We start from the raw sequence: 25,953 nt of genomic DNA, 5'->3' as shown, positions 1-25,953 counted from the left end.
TTTCTTATTCTGATGCAAAAATGTTAACCATGTTAAAATCTTTCGCAAATGTAAAGACATTTTTATAGCCTCGAATTAAAAGGAATCCTTTAACGATTTTTTTTAATCCTGCTTCGATCAAAATTTGTCGTTTTTTCTATTTTTATGCTTTTACAATACAAGCGGCGCAAATTTAGCTAGAATTTAAAGTTCACTACAGGATCCAGAAACACCAGAAACTGTGATAGTTCAAAATATAATTTAATATTTTTTTCAGATCCCTATTTTTGTAAAAAAAATGTGCAATTGTTTTTCATATCTATAATTTTATTAAATTATCAAAGAACGTACTTTTTGCAAAAGTAGATTTTGTTCTAGCATGAAAAGTCTGGCAGAAATTTTGTCGAAAATATTCATATTTTTGTATAAAATGATAATAGTGCGCCGCGCTTCTGATAAAAAATGTCAAAGGGCGCCGTGATTACAAAAAGTTTGGGAACCCCTGCTCTAGCTAATCCATATGTAGTTACTAATAGCTGATATTACCAGTTAGGAATACTACAAGCAACTTCTAAAGGTACTAAAATGACAGGTAACTTCTTAAATTTAGTACCATACACTTCTAGTCAAAAGTTTGGGGTCACCCCTTGAAAACCTGTAAAAGTTTTATGGTCATATCTCTGCGAATTTACATCCGATTTCAAATCTTTTAAGCTCATTTGAAAGATAAGGAATGAAACTAATTTTGTACAAAGTTGGCAGGCAATATTTTTTTACATTTAATATATGAAAAATTGACACAAAAGTCATTTCGGTCATCGACCAAAAGTGTTGGGTCACCCCTTAGTATGAAGCAGTCCATACAAGTTTGAGTTCATTTTCGTAAGACTTATAATGAGTACTATTCATTATCCTTCACCAGCAGTGTAGAAATATAATTTTGAAAAAAAAAAATGATAGAGATATGAACGAAAAATTGTTACATTTTTTATGAAAGAGACTCAAAACTTAAGGATTGCAACATACTAAGGGGTGACCCAAAAATTTTATCAATGACATCAGTTGATATTTTTTGGAATACCTTTTTTCCTAGATTTTTCCGCCATGATCTCTTAAAAGTGGCTGAGAGGGTATAGAACAAGGCTTCTATTACAACCTTTATCTCAAAATTGGCGCAATTGAAAATATCAAAATTTTGGGTCATTTTTCCATACACTATATGGTCGATGTCCAGTCAGACCGGACCATGTATTTTTCAATGATTTTAGAAAAATGTCCTTCAGGCACTTGGGATATCACATCAAACGCTTTATTTTCTGAAATACCATAGTTCTTTTATGTAATAAAACATCTCTAACAAAATAGCATCGAAAAGTTCAGAGTTGTCAAAATTGTTGGCTTGTCTACACCTGTCCAAAATATCGCCTAGTTCACTCTGACTTAACACCGACCATATGTAAAAATTATTTTCTGCAAACTATGTACAAAGTTTCTTTATCTTTCAGATGAGCCTAAAGGATTTGAAATCGGATGAAAATTCGCAGAGATATCACCATAAAACTTATATATGTCTTTCAGGGGGTGACCCCAAACTTTTGACCGGGAGTGTATGTAGGTACTCTATGTGTAGTAGCATTTACCAAAGAACAAACCTTCATCATTTCAATAAACAAGAAAATAATACAATATTATCTACAAATCACCAAACATGAAAAGTCAACTTTACGCACAATAATAGTTAAAATATTATTCTGTCTTTCACACTACAGTAGTTCTTTACAATAAATGAAAGTATCAACGCAATTTTGTCGTTACATCCTCCTCAGAGTCATTAGCAATGCGCACCAAAAATCTTGATTCTAAATTTCAAAAACGTGATTTGGTTTTATGGTGCCAACAAATTCAACCAGAATCATAAATGATGCGCACCCAAAATCATGATTCCAAATCCCAGTATCATGATTTCACTTTATGGTCCGAAAATATAATGATAATCATAAACGATGCGCACCAGAAATCATGATTTAGGATCCCAATGGCATGATTTAGCTGCATGATCCTGTAAAAAACGACCGGAATCATAAACCATGCGCACCTGGAATCATGATTCTAAAGCCTAAATATATGATTTAGCTTTATGGCGCTTGCAAACCCGACCAGAATCATAAAGATGCGCACCGGAAATTATGATTCCAAATCCCAACATCATGATTTAGCTTTATGATTCTGCCAAAAGTATAACGCACTGACTGCGTTACGGGTGCACCGAATCATGATATCATGCTTTCGAATCATGGTGTATTTTCATAAACTGAAAATACCCTAGGCTCCACAAATCATGAGTCTTTTTTTATGATTTTGGGATCCGATTTTTACCCGTGTACCAAGTACCGGGAATGAATGTCACACTGGAGAAAGGCTGTCGGGTTCTACTGCCTGTCTACGCAATTCATCAAGATCCAAAGCTCTACCCAAATCCTGAACAATACGACCCCGATCGCTTCAATCCGGAGAACAGTGCTGCCAGACATTCGATGGCTTTTGTGCCATTCGGAGAAGGTCCTCGATTCTGTATTGGACAGCGCTTCGGAATGATGCAGGCACGCATAGGATTGACGTATCTGTTGAAGAATTTTCGTTTCACTCTATCGGAGAAAACACCAAGCCCGTTGAAAATTTTGGCAAACAGTACGGTGCTTGCTTCGGAAGGGGGTTTGTGGTTGAAGCTTGAAAAATTGTGAAATTGGTGAGGAATATAATGTCTAAATTTGATGTTTTCTTCAAATACTACGATTTTAGGTCCTCAAAGAAATTCCTAAATACAAATTAAAAAATGAAACTGTTAATACCACTTATTTCAATTTGCATCTATCTCGTTTACAAAGGTATATTGAAAGGCTATATGTTTCCGACTAAGAGTCTTGAGGAACAAGTCACATATAGACTCGATTCGACAACGAGGTGATGTATCTCTGTATGTAGAATCTATGACAAAAGGTCGAAAGACAAAAGGTCGAAAATCTTTATTTAAAGAAGGAAAAAATTCCCTCCAAGTAAATCATTTTCGACCTTTTGTCCTTTCGACCTTCAGTCTTTCAACCTTTTGTCCTTTCGACTTTTTGTCCTTCGACCTTTTTTTTTCAATGCCTTCCACTCTCCCCCACAACAAAAAAGCTCGTAAATGAGCTTCCTGGCAGTGGACTCAACTATCTCAGCTCAGTTGGCAACAAACTAAATATATATTCCAATAAAGCTACAAGAGCTGAGACAAAGACAAGTACAATTTTTTAAACAAATAATGAAAGAGAGTAAACATTGCACAGAATAGGAATCCCAGTGGAGCAAACTCCTTTTAAGGGTTCCTTTGCCTGGCAACACTCAGAAGAAAAGATATTAAAGAATAATTTATAAAACTATATCTGATTATAACTTACAACAAACAAAATTACAGAAAATAGCTTGATTTATCAGCTTGTGGTGACTTAAATGGCTATAGCATAAATTCAGCGATTTTTCCTTTCAAGTATATTTTGACTTTCAATTTAAATTGATTTTTATTCACGATTTGCTTTAGGCAGTTTTTTTTTGTTGGGATTTGAACCACTGCGACCATTAATTGATCTATTGTGGTATACCCCTGTTTACTATCGCAACGTGCTCAGTACGGAGAGTTACCATTCAGGATAACTGCCGTTATCTGATGATGCGAGTTATCCCAATCCGGAATGACCTTTAAAATAAATTTTACTACTAGATTAGGGTTCTGTAACCAAATTTCAGAAGGATTTAGAATGCCCTTGTTGAAATATTTTTTCCTACTTGCAAATAATGCTGGACAGTCACAAAGCAGATGTTGAGAGGTCTCTTTTTCACAGCCACAAAACCGACAGACATCAATTTGACTTCGACTTATCTTTTTCAAATGATATCTTGCCGGACAGTGTCCCGTAAGCAGCCCAATAAATATTCTTAGTGATTTTTTATTTAAATTCAAGATTTTTTCCGTTATTTGTTTGTTTGGAGTTATGAAGAGTTTGGATTGCCTTAAATTTTTTATAGCTTTCCAATTGAACTGAATCATATTGTCCAGGCAGTTGGGTAGACTATTAAATTTTGAAGGACCAATGCAAGAGATGCGTCTTTGACCATGCGTTGACGACGCCCTGATAAGTGCCAAATTTCCAGCTTGTCTCGTATTATGATTTATATGTCTGACAGGTAATGCAATATTGAAATGTGTTCCGTTTCTATGGACAATATCATGTACCGTAGTAAGCGTCTGCAATTCACACAAACCCAAAAGTGGCAGAATAGTATGAGCTCTATTATCGTACAGGTTAAAAGAAGGAAACAAGTGTGGTAATTTGAAAATTATTTTAAGACATCTATTTTGTAAAGTTTGTAATCTAATTAATTTGGATTTACAAGCCCGTCCCCAAACTATGATGGCATACTGTAGCATGGAGTGTATATGCGCGTAATATAATTTTAGTAAAACGGTTTGCGACAGGAAATAAGAAACTCGTTTGAGGACTCCGCATAATGTAGAAACTTTTTTTACAACATTTTTTATCTGAGTCTCCCAAGAAAACGTGGAATCCAGATATATTCCAAGATATTTAAAAGATTCAACTTTATCAATCAACATATTCTCAAGTTCTTGATTTGAATGAGAAGGTAGCTTCTTTCCAGGTGATCTAAAGTGTTTTTTGAATGTTTAATGACAACAAGTTACTAGAGAAGTACGTTTTCAATTTAGCTAAGTCTTGATTTATACGGTTAATCACTGATTCAGTTGTGCTATCAGGATAAAATACAGCAGTATCATCGTGTGTCAAATGCTTTCTTCAGATCAATAAAGAGAGCTCCAACTATTATTCTACAATCGACCTCATTTATTACAAAATCTACTAGTTCTGTTAATGTCGTAGAAGTATGACAGGCCTGCCTGAACTCGTACTGATATTTATAAAGCAGATCATATTTATCAAAGAAATCCAATAACCTGTTAACTAATAGTTTTTCGAAAACTTTATTGAACACCGAAAGTGTTGATATAGGACGGTAGTTGTCCAGTAAACATGCGTCACCAGATTTAAAAATAGGACAAACTTTGGACTGTTTTAAACATTTAGGATACTGACCAGATTCAATAATTAGATTAAAACATGTGTTTAAGATTTTCGAAAATGTTGTGGCATTAATTTTGATTACACTAGCAGGAATGTTATCTGGCCCAGGAGATTTGTTGGAGCTAATGTTTTTTATCATATTGATAAATTCATTCGATGAACTTGGTCGTAAGTAAAGAGATTCTCTGATTGGATTTAGATTGGCAAGTGGATTCTGTCTTCCTTCAACAGGGATCCTACTAGCCAAGTTCCTATCGATGTTAGAGAAATACTCATAAAATATTAGACATTTTTCGGTTTCATCTTCTATTTTCCTCCCATTTACAGCCAAAGTTATAGAATGCGAAGTTTTTGCACGACCAAATATTTTATTCATGTTTTTCCATAATTTGCAATGTGTAGTATTATTCAAAATTTTCTCATAATATTCCCTCTTGCAAATTTGTTTGTATCTCTCAACTTTTTTCGATACATGATCTAACATAGATTTTGCATGTTGGTCGTTGGGGTTCCGCTTGACCTTTTTCAGGTGATTGTTTTAAATTTTGATAAGATGCCATAAGTTAAGAGTCATCCATGGACACTGTGTACCTTTAATGTTGACCTGCTTTTTAATTATTTTAGTACAGCTTTGTAACAAAGTATTATATTTGTTGATTATGCCACTGAGACAGAAATTAACATCTTGGATTTCAGCAATGCTATCAATATACGATTTAAATTCACAGTTCAATTTATCATGGTTGACTACCTTTTTAGTAAGCTCTATTCGATTATTTTGACATGCTAATGATAGGCACGAGACAACAGGTATATGATCACTTACATTACTGAAAATTGTGTCATTCTGTAGCAAAGAAGCTTTTTCAAATGAACATACAAAGTGATCTAAAATATTTAAGCTTTTGTCCATAAACCCTGTTTGTATGTGCGCCAAAAACACTGATTTGAAATATTTAAGTACGAATCGACGAGGAATAATCAACTGATCGAGGTGCCCAGAGTTATGGCTATTTTACTATCTCGGTCAGTTTGTGATCAGTTCACGAAAATTCTCCAAAGACCGGTATCTCTATGCTAAATGGACAAGTACCTTTTTTGGAGGATTACTTACGGTTCACAGGCGCTCTTACCGATGCTCCCACTACTAGGTCTAGTCTCCGACGCTGATTCTAGCTTTTAGTCGACCCTGAGCCATTGATTTCTGGTCTTCACGACATCTCCTCTGCAGTAACGAAATACTCATATAACCAAGCCACAGGTACAAAAGGGTTCTGGTACTTCTCCCCGAATAGTCCATTTCTCCTAAAAGTATTTGGCTCTCAAAATCATAATAACTTCATCTTTTCAGGATTGGTAAATGAACCGGTGGTGTGATGTGCACCCTTCTTTATTTGATTGGCGGTTCTTTCGAGTTTTACCATCCTCGGAATTTTTGACAATGTTTTTTTCAAGAATGACCAAATATTTCCTTCATTTAATTGTTCATCGTTCTTAAAAGGTCGTCACCATGACTATTCTGGTCAATTTTAGAGCTGCATCACTTTTCAGGGAAACGGGGCATTCTGGGAAATGGGACTAGTGTTTGATCCTTCGACCTTGACGCTTGCTCCTGCGGGGGCGGGCGATAAGGGCAGGATCAAACATGTCGCCCGTCGTTTACTCAGAGAAATGAAAAAGCGCCGCGGATTGTTAGTAATGTTTGATCTAATGATCGTGTCGCTTGCTCTTGCGTGGGCGAGTGACGAACACTTGTTCGGCGTACAATGCGATTATCGAATAATATCGCGAATCCGATTAGGCGTGGTTATATCATGGATCGCATCACCAAACATTGGTGACTTCCAGATCTCTACCTTATCCCACTAACCCAATATCCTTTCCATGACAACCGTGGAGATGCAGAGGTGATCTCGGTCTCTAGTAACAACGGTAGTCACACTAACATTCCTTCCCTTCCCCGATGACCGTAAGGACGTGGCCGGTGCCGTTATTGACTTTTAAATTTGAGCTCTCGATTTGTGCACATTGAAGAATGGTAAGCTTATCCCAAGCCCTATTCATTAATTCTCTGTGCAACTTCGATTGTTCTGGTCAATCACGGAGTAGCAACTACGAATTGTACGGTCATCTATGCGTATGCTTGAACTGGGCATTCTGGGAAATGGCATTCGGAGAAAATAGTCGTTCGGACAACTGGCGTTTGGAGAAATGACTTTCGGGGAAATGTAATACGGTACAAAAGTGACATAGAGTAAAGTGGGCAACATTTGGAGTGGAGCAATAGTTTCTTTTTATGATTTCTAGCTCAATTTAAATCAACTGTTATTAATATCATAGTGGTTCAAATGTTCATTAAATGAAAGGCTTTTAGTCCAAATATTATTGAATATGATCAGCATTAAGAATGGTTGTAACTATTTGTTATTTTTGGATGTAAAATTTCCATTGCATTCTGTATTGAACGAAACGAATCACAAACAACTGGGTTCAAAATGATGAATAAAACACTGTCACGCACATAACCTCTCTTAACAAAACCACTTTTTAGACTGAAAAATATTTCTTCAACATCTTGTCACGTTTCGACCGAAAACCAATATGGGAGCAGCCAATCGCTTCCAAACCAAAGCTCTTTTGCTAGGGCACAAGATGGAAATACCTACCTGTCCCCATCCCTGGCAGACACGCGCATGGAGTGACATTAATTTTCTTAGCAACGACACTCCCAACAATTCAAATCCGATCGTATTACTCGCTTGTGAATCCTTGACCGTTCCCTTCACCATTATCCAACTCTATGAGGGCGTCGATGAGTCGCTAACCTCTCTTTAAGTAGGTGTCATATCATCATCATCTCTCTCATTCCACGTGACGGAGAAGATGGGCGTGGCCTGCAACAGAAATGGTCATTAGGGTGCCAACCAATGAAAACCGATTTTTCGAATTTCAAACAATGGTAGTGCTCAAAAGTTTTGTCTCCTTGAAAAATTTGCATGGGGACTAATTTGAGCACAATCGGACTTCATCAAGGGGACCCCCAAAGCGGTCAAAGTTTGGCTTTTTGACCCATGAAAAATCTCCCAAGGGGAAAATTCCGAAATCGAATTTTTTTTTTGATGCCAGATGTCTTAGAAATTTTCGTGCATGCGTCGAGATCTGGTGTTATTTGGATTTTTTTTTTTGAAAAAATCGACCTTTTTGAGTTGGGGGAGTGAATTGAATGGGGAATGAACGATTTGAATTCAATTGCTGAGAAATTCAAGGCAATAGTATTGAAACATATCCTATATCATTGTTGGCCACTGAAAGCATATTATATGTGATATTTCATTAGGGTGGTTCATTTACTTTCCATTAGGGTGGTTTTTTTGTTAAAAAATAAAAAAAAAATAAAAAAAATTAATTGAATATTGAAGACAATAGTATTGGAACATCTCTCATATTATCGTAAGCCATTTTCTACATTTAATATGTGGTATTTTATTAGGGTGATTCACTTATTTTCCATTAGGGTGGGCCTTTCTCATCATAATTTGAATGGGATATTAAAAACAATACTCGATTACTTTTTCAAATCGACGTAAGTAACTTCCATACGGTTTTGAGAAAATTAATTCAGAAGATTCACAACCTGTCTTCTAAAACTGTTTTAAAATGAATCACCTTTTTAACATTTTTTCAACGTGTACATTGCTTAAATTTTGCATACAATGAGCTCGCGTTCAAAAACTATGGAGTTCCTATTATTTCACACAAAAATTTTATGACAAAATGATAAGCCGTTTCATTCAGTTACTTGCGACGTTTTTCTACCAGTGTAAAATCGGCTCAAGTAGTGTTTTGTTTTGATTCGTGGTTAAGTCACTTTGTCTCTCCATACAGCGGGGCGGCGAAAGTATTGGTTAGGTTGCGAAAGTTGAAAATCTTACTTTCGTCGTTTTGTAAATCCGAAGATTAAACGTTCTAAAAGTGAAAAATCGAGTTGATTCAGAGCAAAACGTGTAGAATTTCGTCTGCGAAACACGTAGGATCGATAAAGTAAGTTTGTATACTTTTTTGACTTGAGTCTATATGAATAAGTTTTCGAGAATAGTATTTTATCACCTCTTTCATCATCGTAGGGCATTTCCTTCATTAGGGATGTTCCCATAGATTTTTCAGGACTTCCAAATTCCCAAAACCCTTCCTGCTGAAATTCATTGAGCATTCTATAAAGAATTTCCTCAAAGGTCCCTAAGGAGTTTCAACAGCTTGGCTTACTCTGAACAACTTTCTCGAAGACAGGAATTTTCTATCTCGTTTAGGTTCCGATATATCCTTCAATATCAACAAACCGGAAGTGTTTACGTACACTAGCGCCACGTAGTGGATGAATTTGGAACTATGTAAGGTCCCTCGGGGAATTTCGGCTCACTTTGAACAACTTTCTCGAAGCCAGGAATTTTCTATCTCGTTTTGGTTCCGAGATATCCTTCAATATCAACAAACCGGAAGTGTTTATGTACACTAGCGCCACGTAGTGGTGGATATTTGTATCATTACGTATACCATAAGGAAGCGAGCACTGCCCTGTACAACTCTCCCGAAGACAGAACCCTTCTAGCTGGTCAAAATTTTGAAATATCCGGCTGCAAACCTAGTTCCGGAATAACCAACTTGCATGCAACATTTGTATACAACCAGCGGGAGGTGGGCAAAAGGTGTGAACGGTCTTGATCCGGCCAATTCTCAGCCATGGTGGCATAAAATTTCAATCGGTCTTCACTAAACGCATCCAGGATAGTAAACGGTTGCAATGGCGAAAAAAATATGAGAATTTATTGATTTTCAGCTGAGATATCGTCGTGCAAAGGTTACCGTTCACATATTTTGCCCATGTCGGTACTTAGCGTGTTAAAATCTAACGCTAATAACTTCAATAAACATTTATCAATAGATTTTCAATATTATCCCACCAATTGGTCGGAAATTTACACAACAATTTTCTTGAATGGAGAAAACAATTGATTATCGACAATAAACTATTCAAAATTGGGAAAATGTCGACCGCTTTCTTACGCAATCAATCACGCTCAAGCAGTTTTCCACGCTTCTTTTGCGTTCCGCTTCGCACTATAAAAGCAGACCGATTCCTGCTTTTTCACTCATTCTTCTCTTTGTCGTCAAACTGTGAGCACGGTCAGAGAACAAGTCACGAGTGCCTTTCGCATTATCAGCTCAGTTTTCAATGGAACGCGAATGGAACAACACGCATATCGGATCCACCGCCACTAAAGCCGTTCTCACGTGACTAGCATCATCGTTTTCGACAAGAAATCCGTCGCTAACAGCCAGTTCTCCGCTGTCATTGCCATGCAGGAGGCTCTTTCTGTGTCACAGAGCTCCTGATCATCAAGCTGCTGTAGATTCAGTGTCCGGATCGTGAAATTGCTCCATATTTCTAAATTGACTCGCGCTTCCAGAATTGGCCCTGCAGGAATCGGTGCTCTAACGCAAGGATTATACAAGATGGCTGAAGAAAATCAGCCAAAGGCGCTCGTAGAAGCGCCCATCGTCATCGCCACCGTAAATCTCATCGGGCGAGGAAGATTTCAATATGTGCGCCGTCAAAATGTGTGTCAATGTTACTAGAATCTAACAGTTAAATCGGCCCTTTTCAGGGCCAACAGATGTGTATAAAAGAGTTAATTTGTAATATATCCCAAGCAGCTCAGTTTGTTTTAACTCAAGAATAAAATTATCTCTAATATCTAATTAAAGTTGCAAATATGACTTACAATTGCAAAAAAAAAGCGTAAGAGGCGGAGTCTATTTGCAACATATTTACGTTATCGTGAAATTGCTTATTTGTTGCAAAATACTTAAAAGAAAAAAATTAAAACAAAATCATAAGTAAAAATCAAACTTTCGATCTCCAGAATATTAATCTTCTCCAATACTCACCACTTTACCAGCTCTTTTCAACAATCGCCTCGCCAATGCACTATATAAACGTCCTTATTACCTACTTATAAAAGCATGTTGCTTTCAACGCACTCGCGATCCTGCTATGAAAATTATGTGGCAGGATTTGCAGAAAGAAATCAAGAAACGTTTCTCACGATTAAGAAATAAAAATTTTGAAAATAAGATTTCTCAATTGGATCCAATCTAAGCCTCTGAAAAAACCTCAGAAGCCAATACCGGCATTGAAAGAGGAAAACAAATTATTACTAACTACTTGCGAAAAAGCTCAAAAACTTGCTATGCAGTTTGAAAGCGCGCACAATTTTAATATCGGACTTACTAGTCCAATTGAAAATCAAGTTACTCAGGACTTCGAAAATATTCTAAAGCAAGAGAACGTTTTCGAAAATGCCTGGGAGACTGATTTGGAAGTAGTGAGAACTATTATTGAAAAATTCAAAAATATTAAAGCTCCTGGCGATGATGGAGTTTTCTACATCCTCATCAAGAAACTTTCAGAAAGTAGCTTATCATTTTAAGTTGATATATTCAACAAATGTTTTCAATTAGCATATTTTCCTGACAGATGGACAAATGCTAAGGTTGTTCCAATTTTAAAACCAGACAAAAATTTTGCAGAAGCTTCTAGCTATCGTCCAATCAGTTTGCTTTCCTCCATCAGTAAACTTTTTGAAAAGGTCATTTTGAACAGAATGATGGTCCACATTAACGAAAATTCAATTTTTGCCAATGAACAGTTCGGTTTCCGCCATGGACATTCGACCACTCATCAACTTTTACGTGTAACAAATTTGATCCGTTCCAACAAATCTGAAGGCTATTCTACTGGTATTGTTCTTCTAGACATAGAAAAAGCATTCGACAGTGTTTGGCATGAAGGTTTTATTGTAAAATTAAAAAACTTTAATTTTCCAACTTACATTGTTAGAATAATTCAAAGTTATCTGTCAAATCGTACACTTCAGGTTAATGATCAGAACTCCAGGTCTGAAAGACTTCCTGTAAGAGCTGGTGTTCCTCAAGGCAGCATTTTGGGACCAATATTATACAATATTTTTCTCCTAATTTTCCGGCAACGCAGTCTTTATTAAAGTAAAATGAGGTGCTTATTTGCCCGACGTTTCGACACGGGTATTGTGTCTTCCTCAGGGGGTAAATATAGTTTTCGTTCGGACAAAGAACGAAAACTATATTTACCCCCTGAGGAAGACACAATACCCGTGTCGAAACGTCGGGCAAATAAGGACCTCATTTTACTTTAATAAAGACTGCGTTGCCGGAAAATTAGGATTATAACATACAGTCGATACTCCAAAATTAAAAAAAAAAATACAAAATTTTCACATCTGATCTACCTGAGTTACCTCAGAGATGTCAAAAATCCTTGTTTGCGGATGACACAATCCTCTCCGCCAAATGACGAAGCCTGCGTGTCATCTGTAGTCGATTGCAAAAAAGTTTAGATATTTTTTCTTCATACTTGCAAAAATGTAAGATTTCTCCTAATGCTTCCAAAACTCAACTAATAATATTCCCACATAAACCAGAAGCTCTTTATTTGAAACCTTCAAGTAGACATGTTGTCACGATGAGAGGGGTTCAAATAAATTGGTCAGATGAATTTAAGTATCTAGGGCTCATGCTAGATAAGAATTTAACTTTCAAAAATCACATTGAGGGCATTCAAGCCAAATGTAACAAATATGTAAACTGTCTCTATCCAATTATTAATAGAAAATCAAAACTTTGTCTTAAGAACAAGCTTTTGATATTCAAACAAATTTTCAGGCCAGCCATGCTGTATGCTGATATGGACTAGCTGTTGTAATACCAGGAAGAAAGCTCTGCAGAGTATTCAAAATAAAATTTTGAGAATGATTCTGAGGCTTCCTCCCTGGTTGAGTTACATAGAATATCTAATGTTGAAACATTGGTACAAATGTCAAATAAAATTATTAATAATTTCAGGCAAAAATCGTTACAATCTTCTATTGCCACGATTAATACGTTATATGTTTAGGTTAAGTTATGTTAAGTATATTAAAAACGTTTTTTTTCTCTTAAAAGCAGGTGAACTCAACTCACCTGTAAAAAAAATCTGAACTGCTACGGCAAATGAAATGTAATATGTTGTTAACAAAATGTTAATAAAATCTATGATTTGTGTTACCAAATTAGGATGATAGTGTTGTCTAATAACACAGAACACCTAGATATAATAAATAATGAATGTAATGTTTTGAATGATACTAATAAAGAATTTAAAAAAAAAAACTTGTTGCTTGTTACTGCAACAAGCTGCATCCTTCGGTATACAAGCTGGCGATAGGCCACACCTCAAATAAACTAAGGTTATTGCAAACACTTTCGCGCAACATATGAGAAACACCAGCTTAATAGACAAACTGTTGCTAGAACACGTTTTCGTTGTTACATGGTACGTAATGTGAAACTCAACTCTATTGCAACGAGATTGAAAAACAAATTCTACTAACTAACTAGCAATCACGTAGTTAAATGCAGCTTCGCGCAACTGGAATGAATCTTCTTAAGTAGTGGGCATTGAAACGGAACTTGAATGCAATGAAAACAAGTTGCGGGTTCTCTAATTGAAAATAATTTGAAACATAACATCAAAATCGGCATTTTGGGAGAAGTTGCAAAAGTTAGTTTGAACAGTTACTGAAAACATCTTGATAAACTTGACTTCATTGCTGTTTGAAGAGAACATTCGCAGTATATCTCGTTGTTTCGATAGAGTTAAACGTCGAACACGGGTTGAAATGCAAGTTTATTGGAACGATAATGAAACTATATGAGATATTATATTAAAATGCAACGGAACTTGAACTATGTAGGTAAGTTACAGATGCTTTCATTGATACACTTTTGAAACCATTTTTAGAAAGCAGCTCTTTAAGGCCCAAGTAAAAATGGTACAAAAGTCAATACTGAAAAAGCAGTTTTCTCTTTTCAAATATACAAATCGAAGAAAATCAAAACACACAGCTCTTTTATTTGCCAAATAAAAAGGCTGTGTGTTTTAATTTTCATCAATTTGTTGTTTTAAAAGCAGAAAACTGCTTTTTCATTTCTGACTTTTGTGCCATTTTGTCTTGCGCCTTAAAAGATGTTTCGCGTGCTACTTGGGATCCTAACGTCATGCGGTCGCATCTTGTACACAACCCCCACTGATTTTTAAATGAGCATTTATGTTTTAACAGAATATATTCACCGCTATAATTTTTGAGACTTTTTTCACAATTTCAAATCGTAACACCCTCGAACAAATTCAAAGTTTTTCCACCCTCAACCAAACTCCATTGGCCGGCCCCAGAATGAAGTTGGTCTTCGAATACCGAACCGGTATTTGCGTTTTATCACACACCCTGAATCTGAACCGCTTCAACAAACTGGCCAAACCCACCCTAGCCTGAATAGTACCGAAACGCATTCCGATGCAAATTCTAGGTCCCTCTCCAAATGGCAAGTAACAGTACGGGTCCCGGCAGGCCACCTGTTCCGGCGAGAACCTATCCGGATCGTATCGTTCCGGGTCCGGGAAGTGCTCCGCGTCGTGATGCATGGCAAAGGTGGGAATCATTATTTTCCTACCCTTCTTGATAACGATATCGCTATCCGGCAGTTTGTAGTCCCTATCGGCATTTCGTTCCAAAATAGCCACTGGAGGATGCTTGCGAAGCGTCTCTGCAAATAACAGATGCATGATAAGACTAGACCAAGATGGACTTTGAGTTGCTCAATACAAACCGTTTATACACTGATCGAGATAACCCATATTGCCGACAGATTCGTACGTTAGAGTGCCATTGTTGGCTGCAAAAATGTCTAGCACGCATTTTCGGGCTTTCTCCTGCGCTTTTTGGTTGAGTGCCAACTCGTAGAGGGTGTAAGTCATCGCGGTGGATGAAGTGTCGTAACCGGCAGTGAAGAAGATGAATGCTTGAGCTGCGATCTCTTCGAATGATATTTTTCCTATCTCTTCCCCGGACTCTTCCAGCCTTCCGGTGTTCTTCAATTTCAACAGCAAATCCATAAAGTCATTTCGAACGACGTTATTAGATTCTCGATACTCAATCGTATCCTTGACGACCTTGGAGAAAAACGAGGAAACATCTTCGTGTAACTGTTTCATTCCAAAAGCATTCGCGTAGCTCCGGAAGGCCTTCATGAGGTACACAACTAACGGTGAATGAGGAAGCTTATCGAACGCGATCTTTCCATACTTGCGGAACTCGTTATCCGGCTCGCGAAAACTATTGCAATCGATCCCGAAAGCACACGTTCCAATGACATCGATCGTGTACCTGGATAGGAGATCATGCATTTCAACCTCGTTGCTTTGCTGCACCACTTCTCCCAGATGGTCGCAAAACTGTTGACACACCCCCACAACCAACGGGAAGGTCATCTTGATTCGTCCGCTCGTAAATGTAGGCGATAGTTTGTTCCTCAGAGTCTTCCACTTGTTTCCTTCGATCGCGAACATATGCGCCGACAGTGGGTCATCCTTCTCGTTGAAGTACACTCCCCGATTGGGGAAGTGGTTGAAATCTTTCACCAGAAGTGTTTTGATGAGTTTGGTGTCTAAGATATACAGCAGAGGCGAAGTCAACATGAAAACACCTCCATATGGGACTCCTTTCTGCTTGAAGTAGTCATAGTGCCGCTGCGTAATTGGGGCGATGTGTTCCACTTTGCCCAAGGTCTTGAAATTTCCAAACGGGAACTCCGGTTCAATGTACTCGACGCCCCGATCCTTCCAAAAATTAAATCTCTTTTTGATCCACAAATAAACGGCTAGTAGAACGGCAGCCACTAGCCATACCAAGTAAACCAACCACATGACGGTAAGAAGGTTCGTCTATTCGTCTCGACAGATAATGGTACACTGACGATCGGTTTTCGCACTCGAGTAACCTACTAACTGGTTTTCTTCTGCTACCTACATCGTTCTGTGTTGATAGGGCTGTCGTTTTGCAAAAACGTGTGATGGTGCTGCGGATGAATGTGTAGGGATATCTGGGGTAATATGCACCACCGAAGCAACATGACTTATCAGGGCTTCGATAAATATTCTTGAAAAATTGAGACATCTTTCTTGGAGCTTGTTTTGTTGAAGTGTTGGTAAGGAACCAAACTACCAGCTTTGGACGAAAAATCCTCCCCAATTACTTTGCCAATACCTTTAAAAGGTGCAGAAGGCCTTTTTGTCTCAATGGGGAATATTACCCCAGATTCCCTTATGAACTCAAGTTTGTGATTTGTTTGAATGCGAGGCTGGGGGTAAGCCGGTTGATAAGATGATATCTGACAATTTACGCATAACTGCCGTATATTGTCACGCATTAAAATTCAAAGCCCTCCGAAGCGGAAATGATTTTTTTTTTGTCAATAGATTTGGGAGTAAGAAATTAGTTCTTTACTGTTTGTGTTCTTTCTTCCTTTGGGCCAAATTTTGCAATGTGAAGAATCAGGTAAAAATTGTCTTCTTTACTAATCTGATGTTTTTTTTTCAATTTTATTTACTTTATTTTTAATCCCTTTCCCTTTATTTTACTAAGCCAAATTTTAGTATTAGCATGATCATGAACAAAGACGACTGTACTACTCGTAGTTGCTACAGAGTAATTTACCAGAACAATCGAAGTTACACAGAGCTCACACTATTCTCAATTTGCGCAAATCTGAAGCTCGAAATTAAAATGTAGAGTTACATATTTCCCAGGAGTAGGTACATAAATGTATACCAAATCGTCTCTTTGCTCATCGGAACCGTAGTGTGCTGTGCTAGCCGGAGGCTTAAGAAAGTTCTGAAAGCGCGTGCAAGGTGCTGTGCACCCGATGAGACTCGTCTCATGCGCTGCTCGGTGCTACGCTTGCCATTGGTATCCAAATTGTAAAACAACCGCTTAGTAACGAAGATCTTCTATAACTATTTTCCTCAGATTGTCTAGATCAGTGATTCCCAAACGGTTGTCCGCGGACCCCTAGGGGGCCGTACCGGCTTCTCAGGTCCGCGAAGGTATTATATGTAAAGGAAGTTTTTCTCGATTTATGAATAAATGTGAGGATTTTCCTACCACGCTTGTTTTACAAAGGATAAATGTTAGCTATATCTCTTAAATCCTTTTTTATTTTTTGATAAAATCGTAATTGATTTTCTGTGCATCGTTCAACTATTATTCAACAATGGTCTGAAAGTTACAAAATGCTTTTTGTTGAAGAACTACAATTCTTTTTCCAAAAACTGCTCGGAAAAGCTATTTGTCAAATTTAAACATTATTTTCCGCAAAACAAAAATCCTCATTTTTATGAACAAACTGTACATTGGGTATCCTTTGCTATTCTACTAATGGTATAGCTTTAAACGAATCAATAAAACTCCACCATTCTCTGACATTAGGTAACTTTAGTGATTTATCAATTTATGGCCAAATTTGCTGAAACATCATTTTTTCACTCCCAGCAAAAAAAGAAAAGTAAAAAGTGTATTCAAAACTAGTTTAGATTACTTAACAAACTGTATTTGCAAAAACGAGAGCAAAATCGTGTGTTTTGACCGCAGTCTTAAGTATATGTTACTCTTTATGGTTGTTTTACTGAAAAGTCTTTTGAAATCATACACGCATATTTGTCGACCTACAGCAAATTGTAAACGTTTTTATCCAATTATTTCAATCGGTAATCTCAGAATAACATATTATGAGAATAATATGTGGAAAATAAAATTGATTTTATCACAGCAGTGTTGCCAATTTTGATGATTGTCATTGTGCTCTGAGAGATCTTCTTAAAATAGTTTATATGTTTTTCTATTGTGCTTTATATGTGACGTGAGGACTTGATAAGGGACTGTATGAAGGCGTAAGTAACTTTTCATAATAATATTATATTAGTACTTCCGTTCCGTAATCTCCAAAAACCGACCGTTCTAAAAGTTGTATTTTATTCGTTTGAAATTTATTTTTTTTTGAGGATTTTTTATTGTACCGTTTTGTCTCAAATTCCGAACAGTCTCATATTCCGAACATTCGGTTTTTGTATGGCGGCTTGGTTGAAATGTTTCGCTGAAATATGTCACCAAATAACAAGGAAATGGCAGTCAATTGCAATTCAATTTGAACGTCCCCAATATAATTTATACCGCAGGAGTAGTGATGATTCTCTAGTTTGAGACCAATAAAACAAGCTCAGATTAATTTATTTGCCAAATTGTTCATTTAAATACGATTTATTCGTGCTGTTCGGAATTTGAATCAGAGTGTTCGGAATATGAGACAGAACGAACACAGTGTTCGGCATTTGAGTCAAAATGTTGCTCCATACTTTTACGTAAAAACAATACTAAAACTAATGAAATCAACATAATTATTGGTACACCCAACAGCTAACAGGTAGACTTTGCGATGAAATTAAAATTTACACAAATATCTGCTAATTTATGCCAATCAGATGCATTTGAAGTCCCTGTTGGCCTTATGTGTTCTGGATATGAGTCAAAACGGTAACAACATTGTGCAATATTAGTCGAAAGGTGTACAGAAAACCGATTGAAATGTCATTGATAAATAAAAATGATACAGCATGCACAAGGTGTCCATTTTATAAATTGAACAGTCCTTAGAGGTATATTTTCGGGTTGTGCTACTTTTCCCCGAATGTCGGTTCCCCGAATGTCGTTTCCCCGTACGCCAGTTCCCTGAATGCCAGTTCCCCGAATATCCCGTTTCCCCGAATAACCCACTTTCCCGAAAAGATTTTGGAGCTCATAATTGTCATATTCCTGGTGAAATTATTATCGATTTCTACCGACGGCTGATAGTTGCCTCCCAAGAAGTTCATTTGCTTGTTTCTTAAAATATTCCAAGCAGCTTGCAGATATGAAACTAGGTAGAAACTTATCATATGTTTGGACAATTTGTTGCAGAGCTTCAGATATCAGATAAACCCATGGGGACCGAAAAAATCTTTCAAATCGCTCTGAAAATCTTTTGTGAAGCTTCTCAAAGAAATCATTGTATTTATGGGAATATTTTTAACATAATAATGGCGAATGTTAAATCACAACTATCTACCTGATTTTTTTTTAATTAGATAGGATAGATTCCTTTTGAAAGTTTTGTGTCGGACTTTTGGATGTTTGGTATTCTTCTGGTGTGATTTTTAGTTCATTAAGTGATTTTAAGTTCATAGCATAATTTTTGCATTTTGTCTATCGTAAATTATAAACGTAAGTTTTGCGTGTGTCTTCCAATAATTTTTGTTAAAAAATTATGAGAAAAAACAAGTAAGTATGAGATATTCGGGAGGTTTTCGTAAATTTCAATTTAAGGGATCGGTGTACGAGTAGAAATCAGAATCCAAAATCATGATTATGCACCCGGATATCATGATTCCAGTGTGTTTTCATCTTATGAAAGTACACCATGATTTGGATTTGCATCGAATGCTCGAAATCATGATTTGCGCATCCATTTCGGATCTATTTATATATCTGTCAGTCGGCCCGATAAAATGAAAACTAAAAAAAAAACATAAGTTGGTAGAGCAAGTTTCGAACCAAGAACCTTCTGAATGAGAGCCACGTACTTTTTACCACGGTGCCAATTTATCGTGATGATGCGAATGAGTTGAAGCAAAGTGCACCGTTTTGTGTTGTCGCGCTGGATGTAACGTTTATGAAGAATCATGATTATGACTCCAGGAACCATGATTTGTCGTCCAATTTATCAATTTCATGACTTGTAAATGATGGAGAGGGAATCAGATTTTTATCCGTGTGGGATGTTTGTTGAACTTCGAAGGGGGTCGTGGCTGCAAAAAGGTTGGGTCTATGGTGCGGTCGAAGACTCACGATACAAAAATTTAAATTTTGATCCATCGAAATGCAAAGAGAAAATTGACGACGAGAAATCGATGTTTGCAGATACGCCTGTTTGGTACTCAACGCGAGAAATGTTCATTGCTTGCCCCTGCAGAAGTAAGCGTTGCGATCAAAGTATCAAACACTACTTCTCACTAAGCCAAAGTAAGTGGGAGTAAAAAAATGTTTGTATCGTCGTAATAAACAGGCTGTCAGAGAGAGCGTGACAAGCCTCACAAGGGGGGAGGGGTGTCGATATGCTAAACAAAAAAGTCCCAATTTAATGAGACATAATTCATGTACCATCCGGTAACTCTTATCTATTATTTTTTTAATTGCATCTTCAAAAAGTTCACCGCGAGTCTCACTTGCAGTTTTTATTCGGACATGGTTAAATCTACATCGATTAACCTGAGCATGTCATTTAACCCGTAAGCGCCTAGCAAATATAAAAAAATCAAATTGCGAACATTTCAGCAATTCCTAATGGATTTCCTTCGTTTGAGCTGGAGTGGAATCGTCTTAATGTCTAGTTTTTCAGAGATTCATGGAGTTTCAGGTAATTCCACCAGCTTGGAGCTTTTCAGGTGGATCACAGGATCAGATCGGATGAAAATGACCCCAAATTAATTTCAAATCAACTTTTTTTACCCAACAAATTTTAAAAAATTGGAATCCAATACATTTTGCTGTTAAAGTTTCTGCTACGGAACGATCATGTGATAACTAAATTAGGTCCTGAGTCCTGCTTTTGGTAGTTTTTAATTTTGTATGGGTCCTCTGTGGGGGCCCAGATAGCCGTAGCGGTAAACGCGCAGCTATTCAGCATGACCATGCTGAGGGTCGTGTGTTCGAATCCCACTAGTCGAGGTTCTTTTCGTAAAGGAAATTTTCTCAATTCCCAGGGCATACAAGTATCTTCGTACCTGCCACACGATATACACATGCAAAAAAGGTCAATCGGCAAAGAAAGCTCTCAGTTAATAACTGTGGAAGTGGTCATTAGAACACTAATCTGAGAAGCAGGCTATGTCCCAGTTGGGACGTAACGCCAGAAAGAAGAAGAAGAAGTGTCCTCTGTGGAACTGGCCTCAAATAGTTCAAATTGTTCTTCTTACAAACTGGCAAATTCAGGTGTTGAATTTCATTATTTTGGAAAACTATCTCAGACCTGATCAAACGAGACAATTTTGAGAGTATTGACCACATATTAATAGAATAACAGTTTACAATATTTCCTAACTTCGAAATTTCTCCGTTTTGTTAAAAACCTGTTTGACAATGAGGTCAATGAACGTTCCATCTATGTAGCTTACATACATCAAATGATTCCCCACGATCATTAAAAAAAAACTAGACATCTAGAAGATTCCATTCGAGCTAAAGGAAGACAATGCGTCAAGAATTGTCGAAATGGCAGCAACTTGAACATTTTTTTTCATTTGCTGGGCGTACACGGATTGAGAAGGCGCAATGTTCTCTGACGACGACAATGACGTTCCTTGCCGGGTTCCTCGAGAAATCAAATGATTCCTGAACGTTTTTGTTGGATTTAATCAATATGTCTCCAGATCACATAAGCAGACATAATCGCAAATCGACCACGTTTTGATCTATGGACGGCACTTTTCTGACGTCAGAACCTATCGTGGCTCCGGCATTGACCCTGACCACTACCTGGTGATGGTGAAATTGCGCCCAAAACTATCCGCCATCAACGATGTACGGTATTGACGCTGGTCTAGGTACAATCTAGCGAATGTCGCCAATACGTACGTGCAGCATCTTGTGACAGAGTTGCCGAATGAGGGTAAACTCGATGGAGCTGCTGGACTGCTGAGAGTCAAAGCAGCCATTAACGACGCTGCCGAAAGTATTGTCGGATACGGGGAACGGTGTTCAAGAAACAACTGGTTCGACGAGGACTGCAGGGTTGTTTTTCTAGGAGAAGAATACAGCACGGGCTACAATGCTGCAGCATAGTACACGGCAAAACGTGGAACGATACAGACTGAAGCGGAAACAGCACACTCGCCTATTCCGGGACAAAAAATGCCGCCTAGAAGAGGAGAAATGCCAAGAGATGGTGTTGCTGTACCGTTCTCAAGAAACGCTGAAATTCTATCCCGCAAATGCTTCATGCCACAAGCTGAAATGTGCAGGGATAAGAATGAGAGCATCTTGACGCAGAGACTCGTGGTGATTGAAAGGCGGAAGCCACACTATGATGAACACATGAATGGCGCAGAGGACACAGGCATAGAAGGTCGGGATAGCGAAGGTGGTGGCTACGTCAGCACTGTGGATAGTGAAAACCAACAAGCTCCCACTATGGGGGAAGTTAAGGATGCCAACAAACAGCTCAATAAAAACAAGGCCACTGGCACGGATGGTATCGGAGCCGCACTCATCAAGATGGACCCAGAGAGGTTGACTCATTGTCTGAATCAGCTGATAGACATAATATGGGAGACGGAACAGCTACCGGAGGAGTAGAAACAAGTCTACAAAAAGGGCGACACACTGGAGTGTGAAAACTATCGTGCAATGACTATCCTAAGCGCCGCTTACAAAGTGCTATCCCAGATTATCTTCCTTCGCCTATCACCTCACGATAGACGGGGATTCTCTTGAGGTGGTTGACGAGTTCGTCTACCTCGGATCCACGCTGATGGCCGACAACAACGTTAGTCGTGAAATACCAAGCGCATCAACAGTAGACTGCCCATAAAGGCATAACTGTCCCATATGGAAAAAGTAGGCATTGAGAAAATTGCGCTCAAAGTTTGAACTTTGTCTTCTCATATAAATGTTCATAATTTACTAGTAAATTTAGGTATACCATATTAATTGAACAGAACCGCACAGATGACTCATTTTGCATCTATTGATCAGCAGAAAATATAAACATGATCACAATTCACGTTTTGCAGCTGCTATTTGGGTTGAAAGTTCATATAGAGACTCTTATGCCTTTATTTTTCAATATGGGACTACACCAACTTCATATTTTTCCACAATATTTTCGAACAAAGTGTGTTAATTTTTATATGCATTCTAAAGTATATATTAAAACATGGATGTTGTGACGAAAAAAAGTGTTGGTTCGAAAATCCATATGGGACAATTATGCTTTTATGGGCAGTAGAAGTCATGCCTACTTTGGGCTCCAGAAGACGTGGGGCGCAGCTGGCTAGGCGGATTGACAAGATGCTTCAGGGCATGGAAAACGTGGTCGAAGTCGAGGATGGAAGGAGGCGGCCATGAACCAAGTGAATTCGCGAAATATTGTTGGCGATGTTTTATCTAGTTAAATGATATAGAACCAAATAAATAATAATGTATTCAGAAATTAAAATGCCAACCAGAATTTCCAATGTTGAACAAAATAATTTCGTGTTGTAAATTTGCTGGACTTTTTAGGGCAATGAGTATGTTTATGCTTACTAAACAATGTACACGTTCAAAAAAGGTCAGTACACAAAGAAAGTTTTCAGTTAATAAATGCGAAAACCATCATAAGAACACTAAACTGATATTAAGCTTACACAAGGAACATTACGCAAGCAAGAAGTAGACAATTATCTTCACTTTTGGAAGATGCTAGAAACATGGGTCTGAAAGTACATATTTTGGTGCATTTGAAACATATCCCATACAAGTCTTAGAAAATCAAAATCAATCAACAACTAGTTTCTTCTTTTTGGCATTAACGTCCTCACTGGGACAGAGCCTGATTCTCAGCTTAATGTTATTATGAGCACTTCCACAGTTATTAACTGACAGTTGTTTTGCCAATGTTGCCATTTTCGCATTCGTATATCGTGTGACAGATACGATGATACTCTATGCCCAAGGAAGTCAAGAAAATGTCCTTTACGAAATGATCCTGGACCGACCGGGAATCGAATTACAAGTTACATTCATGGGTGTTGCACATGACGGGAGATGGTGCTGTCTTTCTCCGCAAGCCTTTTACAGCATCCTAAAATTGTCGTACATTATTTAGTTCCATATTATATTTGGCTATCATATTTTCGTCGTATTAACTTTTTTCTGCGAATGATTTGCTTTTTGACTGAACTTGCTTTTCGCTCTCTGTTCAGCTCTATCCAATTGAACATTCTAATATCCGAAGTCTGGAAACATAATGCTCATCTGTCACCCTCTGGCACGTCTTATCAAACCACATGAATTTGGAGTGTCTTCGAGCAGTTCCTTCACTACTTGCATTGTTTCACTCACGATTTCATGGATTGAATCCCATAAATGGTCGAGGTTATTGTTCACGTTGATCAAGTTTTATGCTCGTCCAGCATCTATTAGTGTTTGATTAGCCCAGCTCAGTATGGGAGAAAAATAAAATTGTATATTTCCACGGGGCACCCCCAGGATTATTTCTTAAGGTTTAAGAAAAACTTCCTGATGGTTTCAGTTTATTTGGTCATTCCATGAGCTAACGCATTTCAACCTTCTTTAGGGCCAGTCTAATTAGCATGTATTCAGTATCAACATCGTTTTTGTTGACAAGCGCTGGATATTAAATCGCATTGTTCGCAGTGTTTTTGAATTCACCATTGTTGATAATCGCACTCAAATCTTACTGACAACGAGGTTGTGAACCATGTCAATGTTGGGAAGTCATAGCATCGACAATAGCTGTAAAGTAATAACTTACATACAGTATAGATCATATTATGCATCACTCCGTAATTTTTCAACCCAATGACATCCTTGTTCTTTAACGAACTACAAATAACATCAGTTTTTAAAAACAATTGTCTAACGTATGGTAAATTTATTGATTTTGAAGTTACAGATAGGCTTGATAGAAACTCCTCTGCGAGCGAAAGAGGAGGCGATTTTGCCGTTTTTCTGAGGAGAAAAAACTGAACTCAAAATTTTTAACACAGATCCGATTTGAGTGAGAGTGCACGAAAACGCGAGGATTTTTTCAAATACTCTCTATCTCTTGTTGCGATGCTCACCTTCACTCACACTTCAAAAGAACTCTTGAGTCTGCCGCCCGAACAAACAGTTATCGGAGAGTTGTGAGAGTACTCGTTTTTGATGAAATTTTACTCTGTTGTGTTTTGTGCTGCATCTTCCTCGCTCATTTTTCGTTGCCTCTCTGCTTAACATTTTTTCGCTCCCTCGCAAAGAAGCAAAGGCAGCACGCTGCTCTAGAGTATTTCACCGAACTTCAATGATGTTGAGGAGCATTATCAAGCCTGGTTACAGGTAGGAACATTCTTGACACAAACGGTTTATTATAGAAAAGCAACACATCAAAAATTATTTATGTCTTCAGTTTATTTGCCCCTTATCACTTATTGAAGACATGTGCCAAAGACACTAAAATAATTTGACGCGTTAGGATCGTGCAATAGGTTTTTTTCTTGATGCTAACTTTTCCTTAAAATGAAAAGTTTTGTAAAAATATTCAAAAGTTTTCGAAAATTGAAGCTTGAAATTGAATTGTTTTCAGTTTCTTTCATAAAATCAAATTTATCGGTTAAGAAACGTCGTGCTATAATCGCGTTCCATTCCATTCCATGTCGACAAGCTGGCCAAATTTTTATCCACTGTTTATTCACTCTCGTAACGTATTTAGATCAAACTTGATGAACTACAAATGCTATCAAATTTGATTTGCATTACTTATGTATTACTTATAAACAGTTATATATATGTATGTACAGTCAAAAATTTGTGGTCAAGACTGGGATAAGAAATGCTGAATGAAAATGAGAATTGTAGTGGTTACACATTATAAAAAAACTGGGCACTTTTTATGATGAGGATTGCGAAAAAAAAGTATGGTAAACAGCAAACTCATGACTGTAACACCCAACGCTATCTATTGTACAATCAATTCTCCATAATTCGATACTAAAGGGACCATTGAGATAGGCAAGCATCGAGTTACAGAACACAAAACCAGTGCAACTGCGATCCTAGGGACCATTGAGGTAGCCATGAAA

General features: G+C 37.5%; 1 protein-coding gene across 1 annotated transcript; it reads right to left on the bottom strand.

Annotated features, from left to right (window-relative positions):
- Nucleotides 1–13,853: 13,853 nt before the first annotated feature.
- LOC5571536 (cytochrome P450 6a2) lies at nt 13,854–16,049 on the bottom strand. The gene is made up of 2 exons (XM_021847448.1): nt 14,853–16,049; nt 13,854–14,789 (listed from the first exon to the last, which is right to left on the bottom strand). Exons 1-2 carry the CDS (start codon nt 15,946–15,948, stop codon nt 14,374–14,376), a joined length of 1,512 nt encoding a protein of 503 aa, XP_021703140.1. The 5' UTR covers nt 15,949–16,049; the 3' UTR covers nt 13,854–14,373.
- Nucleotides 16,050–25,953: the final 9,904 nt, after the last annotated feature.

The sequence above is a fragment of the Aedes aegypti genome, chromosome 2 (assembly GCF_002204515.2).
Source record: "Aedes aegypti strain LVP_AGWG chromosome 2, AaegL5.0 Primary Assembly, whole genome shotgun sequence".
Taxonomy (NCBI): domain Eukaryota; kingdom Metazoa; phylum Arthropoda; class Insecta; order Diptera; family Culicidae; genus Aedes; species Aedes aegypti.
Note: the sequence above shows the minus strand (reverse complement) of the source record. Positions and strands in the feature narration are given on the sequence as shown.

Bases quoted from the DNA above. Each gene is read 5' to 3' on its own strand.
- LOC5571536 (XM_021847448.1), bottom strand. From the start codon at position 15,948: ATGTGGTTGGTTTACTTGGTATGGCTAGTGGCTGCCGTTCTACTAGCC. The intron at 14,790-14,852 runs GTTTGTATTGAG...TGTTATTTGCAG, and splicing joins TCTCGATCAGTGTATAAACG to AGACGCTTCGCAAGCATCCT.